Source organism: Pocillopora damicornis, chromosome 8, assembly GCF_964200805.1.
Source record: "Pocillopora damicornis chromosome 8, jaPocDami1.2, whole genome shotgun sequence".
In the NCBI taxonomy this organism is placed as follows: Eukaryota; Metazoa; Cnidaria; class Anthozoa; order Scleractinia; family Pocilloporidae; genus Pocillopora; species Pocillopora damicornis.
In genome coordinates, this window is record NC_142677.1 from 15,908,154 (window position 1) to 15,922,951 (window position 14,798).

The window sequence follows — 14,798 nt, forward strand, 5'->3', positions numbered from 1 at the left end:
GTTATTGAGCACCTTCTTCCCCTCCCCCCCCCTCCCACCTCCCATTACTCAAGTACTTTCCTCTCTTCTCGACTTCAGCATTTTGAGATAATCAACCACAGCCTACAACCAACGGTCCAGTGTAACTTCTTTTTTTTTACAGCAGTTGACAACGTGACTTCTGAACCTTCTTCCAGCTAAACCTAGGATCCGATAATGTAACGATTTAATCTCTTAATCTCTTTTGTATGATAATGACCAAAATTCGACGCAGAATCATAAAACTACGTTGAAACTTGAAATGTTTGTGGATCTTATAGGCAGAAGGTACTAACAATACGCCACGAAAATTTTCAGAACGTTGCATGATTCCAATCTTCGGAGAAGTTGTCATGATACGAGCGTATATGACTACTTTTTCCTTAATTTTAAGTACAATTGCTATGTAAATTTAACATTTAAACTGTCGTTTTAGAATTTTGCTAAGCTCATAAGTAGATAAATAAATAAATGTATCTCAAATTTTACCATGAAGATTGAGGGCTAGTTACTTAAAGATAGTAGCGTGATACGACATTGCAAGATGTAACGCAACAAAATCGCTTCGTTTGCTCTTTAAAAAAAAATTGTTAATCTTAACTTAAGATTCGTCTTTGACTTTTTTTAACTCCAGTGCTATTCGCTTGATGTCTTCCAGTCCTTCTTCCAGTTGCGCTCCTATCGTTCTCTCTTCATGTTCTTCCTCTTTTTCATGTTCGTCACCATTCTTCACTGCATTATCTTCGTTGCCGGACAGTTGCTTTATAACTAGTGTCATGTAGTGGTTTAATTTGTCGAAGTTTTCGGATGTTAACTTATCTTTAAGAAAGTTTATTATCTGAGGCACGCACCGACCTGGCGCATGTACCATGCAGTGAGTGTGGTGTTGGAATAACACCGCTGATGCTAGTTGAAGAGCCATGGCAGGCTCGTTTTCTTGACGTAACTGTTCCTGAAGAGCGCACCGATGCTCAACGGTCAGCTGCCTATGAAATTCAAATATAAATAAAAAAGGCCGCCACATCAGTAACAACATTTGATAAGAACGGCGTTAGACAAAAGTTTCTTCAGAAATTATATCATGATGATAGAGGGAGGCTTTTATTCCTGTTGGGCTAAATTTGTGATAAAGCTAGCTCTTGTTGAGGGAAATGTAATTGTTTGAACTGTGTAGGAAACACAGTAGCTCTCTGCTGCATCTACATGTAGATAGCATAATAATGGAAATGTACAAACGCTCTAGAAATAATATTATTTTTATTAACATGTAGTTTCTCCCTATAATATCCATATACTTAGTATCCAGCAAAAATATCATGAGAATTCTTAAATTAATCCCGTTTGAGTTATCTTGATCTAAATGCCAAATTCTCATAACCAGATTAAAGAAAAATGTGAAGCAGTCAGAAGGGAGAATGAATGATAAGATCCTAGGCAATTATTGGATGAAGTTGAGCATGATATCATGAATTGTCAATGCTAAGGTCTGAGCTATCTGCTGTAGCCGAAGGATGAGTCAGATAAAAAAAGACATAGGGTTTGATAAATCATTATATGTGAAAACTGATATCAATAATTGTTTTAAAATATATTTTCAAAATAATCTGCAAAAGAAGACATTTCTTTCTGAGTTTGCACAAGTTTGATAATGCTACACCAAAGAGAGGCTTGGAAACTCAGCAGACTTTGAGCTAAACATGATAACCCAGTATCTGCTGCAGATGTTGAGTTACCATGTCAACTTCACTTGTTATTGTATATTGACTGTATGCTCTTAACCAATCAGAATTTTCATAGTAAGTCTAATGTATACTAATTGGAGTTAAGGGTTAAGGCCCACAAGTGATACCCAAGACTTGCCTTTCTCTTTTCTTATCCAACTTCTTCAACATAAACTCGCAGTAGCCACTCCCACAAATTACATCAAACTGGTTAAAGAAATCTTCTGTTACCTAAAAAAAGTAGGATGTGAGAGACTTACTGTTTTGAAACCAGTAGACAGCATATAAGTTTACAAAACAAGTACTGGTACTCATCACACAAAATAAGGATGACAAACCTTTCCATTTAATGAAGAATTCAACTTGGCTACCTCAGCTCTTACTTTGTCAGGAAATTTTGAAATTACTTTCAGACGATCCTGTGTAAGAAACAATCATCACTATTAATAATAGCTTAGTTCTTGTTAGCATACATACAGTGTAATCAAATGAATCAAACCAAGTGTAGTGAAAACTGAAAGCTTGCAAAGATGCACCTTTAAAAATCTGACAAAAACTAATAGATTATACCCAGTCTTGTGATGGAAAGTCTTATGAATATTTAAGCAGTTATCATATTAAGTCTCGAAGATTTTCATCTGATCTTAGCCAATCCAGAATAACTGTTCCACTAATGGAAATAATGAAATTCTCTATTTGAAAACAAGGGTGAGTGCAGAGCCTTCCCTATAAAAATATTTTTTTGACTCCCATGCAAACTATATGTATTTCCACAAGGAAATTTCAAATCTGGGATAATTCAGAAAGACAGGGTATTTTTAAGAGGGAAGTGTTCTGTTAAATTCTGACTAAACTGAACATGCATTAATGAAAGTAACATAATTACATCCATACCTCAGGAGTTAGAGTTGATTCATCATTGATTGTGATCATGTGGTCAGCAGCTAACAGACCCACTGCCTGGTTTACTATATCTGTACATACCGTTCGCAGAAGATGGCGGGACAACTGCACTTGTACATCATCTGTTAAAACCACACAAAACAAGACTCAATGTTGCTCACAGATCTGACCCAAATCTTGATAATAATCAGATCACCCTCATGCAGTTGATGGAGGTAAATGAAATAGTTCACATGACAAAGGTTTCTTAAGAGTTACAGAACCCACCACAGATTTGGAATGGTTTCACAGTGTCTGTTACCATTTACCCTTTGACCGTGGGAGTGACTAGCATCTAATTTTCCTTACAGTGTCCCTTCCTCCCACCCTAACTGATGTTAGGGTGGGAAAGGTTAAAGTCCCCAGTCTGAGGTGGATCCATCAAAGCAAGAAAAAAATCAGCTGATCATGATTGGGAGTCAAAGAGTATTTTAAAAAGTCACTTACCAAAAAATAATTTGATTCCTTTGTCAAACAGTTTTGCATTTGCCCACAGCACACTGACTTTTTCTTGCACCTCTGAATGACTTTTACGTTTTTTGTCTCCTGTGGAAAGGAAGACCGACCGAGCCACCTCTTGGTAACATTGGGTCAGCGGTCTATTGGGTAAATAAAAAGCAACCAAACAATCACAAAAAAATACCTTCTAAAGAACAACTAAGCTGCATTATTCAGTATTACAGTGATGTTCTCAACACAAAGATGTGATTAAGAGATAGCCAGCATACAACAGTTCTTAGAGCATGGAATTCATAGCTTTCCTAAGCTAACAAAGCCCTGTTTTGTTAATTACAAGATTTCTGTGAAGTTTTTACCACCTCTGGAGTAATTGCTACAGTAAACAAAAGATGAAAATTGAAGATAGGAAATTAAAAAAAAATTAAACTTCAAAAATTTAGTAAAGTTTAAGAAAGATCCAAATCCTAAAGAAAATCTTGCTCTCTTTATTCTAAGTGATTCTTCACCTAAACAGGTAAGAAGCTAATTCTTCAAAGAGTTCCTCTGGACAACTTGGAAATCTTTTCTGTAATTCTTCTGATATCTACATTGAAAGAGCAACAAAAACAGGCAATGATTCGCAAAAGTATGCTTGAGTCAACCTAGGTTCCCTCAACTTTATTTGACTGCTGTAGTTGAATTTACTTCACTGTTATAGTGAGCCAAGTAACCAACTGGGGCTGGTTGTTTGAAAGGGCCTTACTAACAATCCAGGATTAAAAGCTGAACTTGTCCATGATTTCTCTTGAAATAAAGCATATATTAGGGTTTATGTTTTTAAGGGTTTTACTTGGCGCAAGACAAAACTGAAGGAAAAACATAAACAAGATTTAAACTGTCTGCAAAGCTATAAAACAACTCAGCTCAGCTGGGGTTCAGTGATTCTTAAGTGAGGAGTTAAAAAAGACAAAGGAACTAAAGAAAAAGAGAAATTTGAGGAAACTTCTAAGACAAAGAAAACAAAGATCCAAACAAGAAACACACCCATGTAGAAACAGAAAAACAAAAACACTCTTACCTCTTCAGCTGTCATGAAGGGTATATCAGAGGAGCTTTGTTTAGGTCTAATGTCTTCCTCCATATCTTCATCTCTAGCTCGGTCCTTTTTCTTATCACGCACCTAAGGATTTGAATTTTTTTTTTTTAAAGAGAAAATTAGAATTCACCGCTAAAATTTGTGAATCCCAACACAACAAGATGTAAGGAAGCTGTGTATATAACTGCAATGATTTAAATGAAGTAAAAATAATCCCCTATTTACCACTCTCACCTTTTGAGTTTTACTTTCTCTTCCTCCTCTGCCTCCACCACCACCTCCACTACCACCACCCCCTCCTCCTCCACTGCCTCCTCCTCCACCGCCTCCTCCTCCTTTACTACCTCCTGAGGCTGCCTTCTTCCGCCTCTCCTCTTTCTTGTTGTCCCGTCTGTCAGTACCTCCTTTGGAGGCACCCATAGAAGCCAAGTCTTTTCTGGTAAGCTCTGAGAACAATGCAGGAGCTTTAATTGCATCCTAAAAGAAAAAATGAACTAATCAGTTCATGACAGTATTCTAATACACAGCTAACAAAAGGAAACCTTGTAACTCGGAGTTCTCCAAGGATGAAAATACTAGGCAGTTAAAACACAGAAAGACAAAGAACAAGGCTGGAAGTAACTAACATTAGATGTAAATGGCAAATTCCTAAAATTGACTGTTGTAACATTAAGGTTAAAGCTTAAATATTTACCGCTTTGGCTTTGTCTTGCATCAGTTGTTGGAAGGGATGTTTACAATCTTGAAGGAACTTTTCACTGACCACAATGCTCTCACAGAACACATGAGCTGACGATCTACCAACAGCCTTAAGACAATCCTGTAACAGCTGAGAAGCATCCCCTGGAGTGAATGGCGATGGAAGGAGAGGCTAGCAAAGGAAAGAAACTCTTAATCACTGACATACAGTGCAAGAGAAATACTTGTATATAATACTGAGAGAAGTGCACAAACTATAAAGTTCCCACAAAGTGAAGAGACATGTTTTTGGTATATTCCTTTAACTTATTAAAGAAAGAAAAATCCAAGGTAATCAAAAAACTCACTAGTATGTCAATCCATTCACCACTAGACAAAGCTTCATCAATAGCAGCCTCCACCTGGCCTTGTAAAGATTCACCCACACAACATGTGGGCAGAAATTTCACTGGTAACTTATGGAATCTTCTCTTTAGAAATTGTCTTCCATCAGTAATCCCAAGACGTGACAATGCATCATACTCTAAACAAAAAAAATTCCATTGAAACATTTATTATTGCATAGAGAAAGAACTTCTAATTTCGAGGGAGAATCATTCTTAAGTCCTACCCTTGAAAGAACACGGCATTTATTTAGTACATTGTATATACCACATAGCCTTCTACTTGGAATTATTAAGATCCAGAGTGGGTAATGAGCTCCTGTTCAAAACAGATGTCTATTAATTTATTTTCACATGACAAGTTATTTTTGTTGTTTTGTACTTGGGATCTCAAATTTGTTACATTCCTTTGAGACTTTAATGCTTTAGTTATCTTTTCAAACAAAACAAAGGATCATAAGATTAAATTAAAAAAGAGTAACACTTTACACTTTACACACTTTATTTTTCTTTTTTTTTTTTTTTTACAAAATAATTTAGATTATGTTGACCCGCAGATAGCAAATTTGCTATTCGAGGTGGGTCAATCGTCAACAAACATTATTTACAATATATAAAGAAAATTAAAAACTAAATAGTTAGATATTGTTAAATTATAAAGAGAAGCATAACTGGTAAATACATCAATAGTTGTTCAATAAAGTACAGAAGCAGATAAATTAGTACTGAAAGCAATCGGATCAATTTGTTTTAATTATGCAGTCCTTAAGTTTAAAGGAGATCTTTTCAACATCAAGATAAGAATCTTCATTATCTAGTATCTGAAATAAAGACGTTTTTATTTGTTTATTAAAGGAGTGTTTTGATAACGTTTTGAATTCTTTTGGTATCTTATTCCAAATTTTGACACCAACACGCGAGAAAGCCTTTTTTTGTAGGTTAAGTCTAGAGTACTTTGTACTAAAGAGCTGCGATTTGGATGATCGAGTATTGTGGGTATGAATATGAGATGTTTTAGTAAATAGTTTCAAAATATTAATGGGAGCCCTCTGGTTGTGCACATCAAACATAAGTTTACTTACGGCTTCATAATATAGGAACGTAACAGGCAGAATTTTTGCTTTGGCAAATAAAGGGATGTTATGTTGTTAGTAATGTTATTTCTTGACGGGAAATTTTACATATTAACCACAATCCCACTTAAGTGCCACTTTTGAAGATGCACCACACCATGAGTGTGCTGACACTATTTTAAGTACTGGCAAATATTATAGGGTACATGATTTCTTAGAGAGTAACATAATAAGATGTCACTTGAATGAAAAGTGTTGCTACAGTTACTCACCTACATATCCATTCTGATTGAAGAAGTCGTCTATCCAAGAAGTCTGTGTCTTGGAGTAGATATCTGGAACAAATACAGCCTTGTCTTGTCTCCCTTGTATACTTCCTGATATACGGCCATCAGAGCACAACTGGTCTATATCCACTGCAAAAGAAAAACTGTTATGGAGGGATTGTACACAACACATTTCAAATATTGCCACTAAAGTCATCTCAAACATCCAAAATATTCTGAGATACTGCTGCACTCAGAGCACACCACAGAAAGAGTGTTCAGCTAACATACTTTAAGGGGGGGTGGGTGTCTTCAATATTTTTAGCTAGTATTGAAGCTACCATGCCCCTTACTGAGAAAAAAGCCTGGAGTGAAGAAAACAATAAGGGGGTAGAGGTGGCAAAGAAATGAAATACCTGTGCCAAATCAAACACTGGGGCTTCAATTAAAAGAATAATTTGTTCTTATGCCTGCTAAGCAGGGTTACCACAACGACAACTAACCACTTACTATAAAGTAGCTTTTCTTGAAATCCATACTGAGCCATAAGACTTGATATAGGTGTGGGCCTAAAAAAAAAAAAAAAAGAAAAAAGCTTGGTTAAATACCCATAATTAACATCACCCAGTTTACTAGTTTATCCATAACCTGATGACAAAGATATAAACTTTTTTACATTTAAACAAAGCTAATCAAATTAAGAAACAAACAAAAGGAGAAAATGTATCAAGACTAAGTCATTAGGAAGATAACTTAACTTCTTCTCAACATCAGAGTTCACTAACTTTCCTGTTGTGTTTCTTTAATAAACAAAATGCAGATTTTATTCAACAAAGCAAGAGACTAAAAATTGTCCATCCCTCTTAAACTCAACCAATAAATTATCTAACATCTTTCTTTGGAACTGATGAAATAACAAAATTTTTTGTCCAATGAATGAAAAACACCCCAAAAAAAAGGAACATTAGAATTCCTGCTACGCAAGACTGATAACATTTTATAGGAACTCAATGTCATCAATTCTAAATTTTTTTTATTATTTGCCCTTCACATAGTAAGACTTGTCTTTCAGATGTTGATCATGGAACTTTTGGTTAGTGAAATACTGAGTTAAACATCAATAAAATTGTGTTAATTTTTCATTAAGTGACATACTTTGTGACAGCACTAAAGACTCCTCTGATGCAAGCCATTTGCCGTGCTACAAATGCATCAGTAAACAGGACACCTCTTTCCAATTGATCAAGTTGTCCATGAATGATTGTTCCTAATCTGTTCTCAACAATCTATGGTAATCAAAAAAGAGTAATCTCTATTTTGGTGAGCTAAAAACACTTATGCTACCTTTGACTCATAGGAAAGGAACAATTTCTATAAATTTAATCCTTTTGACCCAATGAAATTTGTAATCAGTAACCTTCTGTTTACTACCCTTCACTATTTTTGCAAATCTTTAAAACTCCAAGAGTACAGCAACAAAATCAGTTGATTGATGGATACATCAGACATAATTTTGTAACTGTTATTCCTAACTTGAGGATAGGTTTCACCAGCTCAAACAAGCAAACAAAAAAGGCCCTCCTAAACCCTCCTATATGTGCACATGACAGCTGGCACTCATAATTGTGTCACTATGAAATCCTGCCTCTTAAAAACACTTGATGACTCATTGTTGCTTACAAAATCACTTTATATTTTTGCAGCAATATGGATCGCATTTTCATTATGTTCATCAAATTTGTAGCACATCCATAGGAAATAATCTGTTGCATAGCTCACCTCAAGTAGGAAGTCAGTGGAGAGTGTAAATGTCTTGCTCAACTCTGAGATAACAACTTGTCCAGACTCTTCTAAAGTGTCGTTGATCTCTTCTGCAACTTGGTCTAAGTAGTTACTGTAATCCAAGAAATTACAGTTAAAAGAATGTTAACAAGCTGTTAGGATGGCTCCAATCTCAGAAAACAACTGTTTGAACACTTCCTTGTTTATGCAACATTTCTCTTGAAAAAACAATGTAATAATGGTAACTTTTTTCCCCCTCCTTACAATCAACATTGCCTGGCTGGTAACATGCAGTTATAACTGTGTAAGGGTTGGGGAAGGGAAGGGACATTTGGAAGGGATGAAGGAGTTGGAAGTGATTTGAGGCTCCAAGATCTGTTTGGCAAAGGTGTTCCATGAAATGAAGAGTAGTCAAGTAAAGCAATGATCCTCACAGATGCTGCAATTTTAAGCAATTGCTTCATAGCTTAGTTTGTAGCTGAGTTTATAAAGTAAATTGGCCAACATAAAGAGTTTAAAGGCTGACATTTCAAGCGTTAGCCCTTCATCAAAGTGATAAGAGGAATTGTGGGTTGTGTGTGGGTATATATGCAAAAAATGGAGCTACACTATTGGTGGGAATATGATAAAAAAAAAACAAGAATAAAGTAGTTGAATTAAAAGCGCTCATTGATACTGTGGGGATTAAAAGAACTGATTTGAAAGATAAATTTTTGTTCTAGAGTTTTTCAGCTTTCCAATATGGCTAAATGTAGGGAAAGACCACAAACTGCCATATGCTGCTTAGAATGATTAGGGAGATTAAAGATTAAGTATCTGGGGGGTATGCATTTGAATCATTTTAATCTGGCAAAGCCTGAATTTTTTCTGGCTTCTTTTCTGCAATTTCTTTCAGTAAATTGCATCTCATCTGCATGGATAATTGCTTTACTTGTTTTCATTTGCAGATCAAATGAAATTCATTTCATTAAAAATGAGGAAGTTCAGTGTTTGATAAAGTTTTAAAACCCCATAGTCCAATAAAGGGATCTCTGTTACTGAAATATGTCTGTAACATACAAACAATCAGCTATTACGCTGTGAATCACCTATTTTTTCAAATAGTAAATGTTAGTTTGATTCTTACTTGTCAATAAGTTCTCCTTGGATGACAATCAAATTTTTGTCATGTTTGACAATTTCGGCAACCTTATTCTCAACATGGGTCAGATCTACTCCGATAATCTAGCAAGAATCAAAATAGTAAGTGCTTAGCATCCTGCCAACTTCTCTTCCATCTGAGGAAAGGCAACACAGGGCTGGTGATCATTTTTCAATTCCACAGAAGAAAGGTGAAGGATTTCCCCAGCTGACGCATCATACGAGTAAAAGCTTGATACAGTGACCAAAAACATGATTGACATAATTAAATTAAAGGTGATGGATGTGGTTAAAATGTTGTTTTTCTTTATTTATTTATTTATTAATAATAAGGTAACATAAGAGAATTGAAGCCACTTTGCATATGACATGTATGTAATATTCCAAGAATTGGAAAAGCTAGTTTTAAGTTTTTGGTTGCTTATAACACAAGTATAGTTCTTGCTTTCTCAGGATAATATTCGATGAGAGGTAAAAAATTAATTATTTTTCCGATGACAAATCTTTAAAAGCTCACGAAAGGCATGGTGAGTTAATTAAAACAAACATGACAAAAATGTACATTTCAGGAGAAATATTTCGGCTAGAAAATTTGCCAAAGAAATGAAAATTACTCTTAATACATCAAGGTTTTCGTTATGGCAACCACAAATACAGATTTTTAAGGAACTGGATGTAATAATTAAATACACGTCATCTTTTAAAATCGACACACGTGGATATGAAATAGAGAAAAAAGTTACCCCACTGAAATGGAAATTAAAGATGAAGTCAACGTACCTGCTGTAAGTCCACCAAATTAACTCTCCCTGAAACAGAAAAGTTACAACTTCACTAAGGATCGTTCCAAACTAGTAATCAAGAACCAAAGTAACACAGATACTTACCGCCGTGAACAAATAATTCGTCTTTTATCTCGCGTTCAAGTTGTTGTGGGGTGAGATATTCCTTGCCATCTGTCGTGTAAATAACCTCAACCAGCCCCAAACCGATTAGTTTCTGAACTATTTCGATGCAGTTTCTTTCTGAGAGTTTGTGAGCTGTGCTACTTAGCTGAGCGCGTTGAAAATCAGCCGCCAGTCGCTTTATTTCTTCCCAGTCAGCCATGATGATTACAATTTTCTTTCAGCTGATTGCGAGCCAGCGTTTTCGCAGCAGTCTCTCTAACAACATATGCGCCACTCTTTTAGCGCATCACCACTTTCAAGATGGCGGCCATTTCTAAGCAAGAGTACCTCAAGCGTTATTTGTCCAATTCCGAAGGTGAAAAAAAGAAGAAGAGGAAGAAAGTTCCCAAGGCCTCTTCAAGATATCCAAAATCTATCATTGTGGATGATGATATCGATATCAGAGATATCAAAGTCCATGATTCCGCACAAGACGTGAACGAACTGGAAGGCGATGTTGACGAAGCTCCAGCAGTTTTTGAAGAAGATGGTATCACAAAAGTATCAATAGAATCATTCAAGAAAAGAGAGGAAGACCATAGAAACAAGTGGGCGCCAATAAGTAGAGCGACTCAGTTATATAGAGAGGAAGAGGATAGGTTAAATTTTGAGAGTGAGAACCCAACACCACGAATAACAGGCAGAAAGAGACTGGATACACCTGACTTGTCTCCTCGACGTGGTGGAGGTGTTTACAACTCAGACCAATCGCCACCTAGGAAAAAATCTTCGCACAGAGCTGTAAGAGATTCACCTTCAGTCCATAATGGGAGGCAAGATGCCTCTCCCGTAGCAGATCAGAGTCCTCCAAGAGCGAGGCGGAAAAGGCATGATTCTGGTGATTCTCTACCAGAGCAGTCACAAGATCACAGTCTTGACTCACCACGGTTACAAGAAAGTCCCAATAGGTCTCCTGTGAGGAGACGTAGGAATGATTCTTCTGACCTTTCACCTCCCAGGTCGGAACTGAATAAAGAATTGGATCAATCACCGCTAAGGAAAAGAGCAAATAGTGAGTCTGATCAGTCACCTGTTAGAAAACGTGCAAACAGTGAATCTGATCAGTCACCCCCTAGAAAACATGGTAATGGTGATTCAGACCAGTCACCACCAAGAAGACAAAAAAAACCTGATAGGAGAGACATAAGAACAGAAAGTGGGAAACAAAAGAGAGCGGATAAACATGGAGAAAGAATGGCTAGTGGTTAGTGAAACTGTGAAGTTTATTTCTTTGCTTTTGATTTTCAAGTTGCAAAGTTATACAGGTGTTGCGTTGCTGAAAGTTTAGAGAAAGCTCCATATTTTCTGAATTTTTCCAGCCATCTGTAATCAACATAAACTTAATTTTTTCTGGACTGAGTTTTGTGAACGAACACTGGTCCAGACTTACAAGGAGAGAATGTGGCCAAGTATTTTAGAAACTAGATTTACATGTAGTTCCCCTTGCTGGGGAATGTTTGCTGGTATTTGACTTTTTTTTTTTCTCTTTTATGTTAGAGGTTCTCAGAACTGTATGTGATCTGCCTCTATAAACTTCCTAAAATGATTAAACTTTTTCTGTTGGTGTAGGACAGAAAGCTGGTCTTCTGAGTGGAAGTGACTTGAAGCGAGAAAATGAAAGGAAACGGCAGAGAGAAGCTGAAATGTTTGCTACAATGGATCCAAGTATATCAGGCAAAGGTTCAGAAACAGTGTACCGTGATAAAATGGGAAGAAAAAAGGACATCAAGTTAGAGAGAATTAAAAGAAGGGAGGAGGAAAGAAAGGAGACAGAAGAGAATGAGAAATTTATGGAGTGGGGAAGAGGGTGAGTATTTTCATTATGGTAGATCTGTGAAAATGCAAGCCCCAATGTAATCCTTAGTAAATCAACCCTCTCCTGAGAAAAATATGAAGGTATAGTTGGTTAATTACTTGCACAAAATGAGATTGAAGCTTTCCTCTGAGCAACAGAAATTGGCATTCAGATGAATTCATATTGGATGCAAGAAGTTGACCATTGAGGCACTACCATTTCACTTTAACTGATCATTCCCATATTTCCTGACCCTCCCAACATCACCCAGTTAGTAGAAGATAAGTACACTCTTGAGATCGTTTAATTTTATTTGTCCCTTCAAAAAATCTTTGTTTAACTAAGACATAGTGAATTTTTACATTTGATAATATTAAAATCAAGAGAGAGAGCATTGTCAACTCCAGGAAACTTTAAACCTAATCTGAGCTTTTGTTTTTTTTTCTTCAACTAAAATTTTTGCATTTTTTTTTTTTTTGTCAACAGGGTAGCACAAACTAGAGAAAATGAGGAAAAAGTTGCTGATTATCTACATGAAGTGGATAAACCACTGGCTCGGTACCGTGATGATGTTGACCTAGATAAAATGTTGAAAGATCAGGAAAGAGATGATGATCCAATGTTGGCTTACATGAAGCAGAAAAAGGCTAAACAAAATGTAATGGAGGGAAAGAAAGGTTTGTGTCTTTTGGCTATCAACTTAGATTTTGTTTACAAGAGAGCTTTAAAGGGATTCTCAAGCCAATCACAGGAGTAATGTTGAAATTTTGTTTTTTACCACACTGATTGATGTTTAGGGAGAAGTATGTTCATAAACCACGCAATTCTTAATGCCGTAATGAAAAATTGTATTTGAAATTTGTATTGTGACTGCAAAATGAAGTTCTAAAAGGATGCAACACTTACTAAAATGGATCACATTATAGTTACTAACAATTATCTCCCTATACTTAACACTTTACACCTCAACATCAGTATGCATATTCTCCACACTGTTCTCTATACATTTTCTAAGGTGCTAATAGGGACAATTTGTTTATCAATCAAGAGCTTCTTTAATTGGTGATCATTTCCTTTATTCTTGTGCCCTTACTGAGTGATCCGGGGATGGTATTGTAAAGAAAATTAGGATACTATTCACTGTCAGGGGTCAAAGGATTAAGGTTGCTTCACATGTTAGTGACCTCTAGTTCTCCCTGGTTTCAGTGCAGTATTGTTTGTTCTGGTTTGCTTCAACGTAATAGCACATGCATTTTTGTAGATATACTTTGGGTTTGGTTTTTATGATTCTAACTAAACATGACAGGTAAAGCCATCCATATGCTGTAAAAAAAGCTCTCAACCCTTTAACTCATAAGTGACTGAGACAAAATTTCTCCTTACAATATCAATACAGTATCAAGTATGAAAGTGATGAGAATAAAGAAAAATAATAGTAAAGGGATTATTAGTTGATCCAATACCAAATTCTCTGAACTAACATCACAAGAACTGTATGGCAAACAGTGATGAGTTACTTATGAGATCTTAACTGTTTGGTACTTTTGTCCCTTTAACCCTTTGACCTCTTAGAGGGACTGGTATTTAATTTCTCCTTACAATTTCGCCGCTGATTAAAATGTAGAAGCCACAAGAATAGAGAAAATGATCACCTACTCATTCAAACAAGAAGCTCTTTATTGACAAACAAATTGTCTTTGTTAGCACTTCAAGAAATGTATAGTGATGTTAGTGATGTTAGGGTAAAAAGGGTTTAATATGAAGCTCACCTGACTTGCACTTTTGAACAAGTAAATTTAGTAATCAATACTCTGTTGTTTTTTTTTTTTTACATATCTTTGCACCCCTTTATTCCTTTTGACAGAAAAACCTGTGTACAAGGGCCCAGATCCTCCCCCAAACAGATTTAACATCAGACCAGGATACCGCTGGGATGGTGTGAACCGCTCAAATGGCTTTGAGAACAAACGATTTGCCATGTTAGCCAACAAAGCTGCTGCACAGACAGATGCATATAAATGGAGTACTGAAGATATGTGATTGGGGCAGTACATCAGTTGAAACAGTAGCTATTTTTTAGTGCAGAATGTATTTTTTGCATGGTTGGGTGGATGCTATATGTCCAGCTGTGATGTATATGTTTGATGTCGATGACAATAAAATTTTAGTACAACACAAACCAAGAGAAAGGATTAATTTATTTTTTAAATTCCCCTGTACCATTCTTGTGGAACTCCTGTTGGAACAAAGCTTTTTGCTCTTAACAGACACCTTGAAGATCAATCCTTCTTTACTTTAATATGTAAACTAATGACCTGTCATGAGATTTCTGCTACAGAACAGATTATTCAATTCACCAGTAAACAAAATGTGTTATGAATGAAACCAAATGAACCAAACTGTCTTTTAATGAATTTTTTTCTGAGGAATGGCAGGAAACGTTTTTTTGTAACTCTGTAAAGTAACACAAATTTAAAATAAGTCTCCATTGAGGAGTA

General features: G+C 36.0%; 2 protein-coding genes across 2 annotated transcripts; one reads left to right on the forward strand and one right to left on the reverse strand.

The window, feature by feature from the left end:
* Nucleotides 1–112: 112 nt before the first annotated feature.
* Nucleotides 113–10,665, reverse strand: LOC113676014 (E3 UFM1-protein ligase 1 homolog). Its single transcript, XM_089214766.1, has 17 exons — nt 10,446–10,665; nt 10,339–10,367; nt 9,545–9,642; nt 8,416–8,530; nt 7,792–7,922; nt 7,147–7,205; nt 6,643–6,786; nt 5,262–5,437; nt 4,910–5,086; nt 4,450–4,692; nt 4,198–4,299; nt 3,647–3,723; nt 3,129–3,280; nt 2,634–2,764; nt 2,078–2,158; nt 1,875–1,970; nt 113–1,000 (listed from the first exon to the last, which is right to left on the reverse strand). Exons 1-17 carry the CDS (start codon nt 10,663–10,665, stop codon nt 620–622), a joined length of 2,412 nt encoding a protein of 803 aa, XP_089070892.1. The 3' UTR covers nt 113–619.
* A 101-nt stretch (nt 10,666–10,766) lies between these two features.
* Nucleotides 10,767–14,476, forward strand: LOC113676004 (uncharacterized). Its single transcript, XM_027192615.2, has 4 exons — nt 10,767–11,709; nt 12,075–12,312; nt 12,787–12,977; nt 14,165–14,476. The coding sequence occupies exons 1-4, from the start codon at nt 10,767–10,769 to the stop codon at nt 14,338–14,340; spliced, it is 1,548 nt and encodes a 515-aa protein (XP_027048416.2). The 3' UTR covers nt 14,341–14,476.
* Nucleotides 14,477–14,798: the final 322 nt, after the last annotated feature.

Coding starts and splice junctions, on each gene's coding strand:
- LOC113676014 (XM_089214766.1), bottom strand. CDS start 10,665: ATGGCTGACTGGGAAGAAATAAAGCGACTGGCGGCTGATTTTCAACGC. Junction 5,087..5,261: donor GTGAATGGATTGACATACTA/GTGAGTTTTTTG, acceptor TTCCTTTGCTAG/CCTCTCCTTCCATCGCCATT. Junction 4,300..4,449: donor GAGAAAGTAAAACTCAAAAG/GTGAGAGTGGTA, acceptor TCAAATCCTTAG/GTGCGTGATAAGAAAAAGGA.
- LOC113676004 (XM_027192615.2), top strand. CDS start 10,767: ATGGCGGCCATTTCTAAGCAAGAGTACCTCAAGCGTTATTTGTCCAAT. Junction 12,313..12,786: donor TTTATGGAGTGGGGAAGAGG/GTGAGTATTTTC, acceptor TTTTGTCAACAG/GGTAGCACAAACTAGAGAAA. Junction 12,978..14,164: donor TGTAATGGAGGGAAAGAAAG/GTTTGTGTCTTT, acceptor TCCTTTTGACAG/AAAAACCTGTGTACAAGGGC.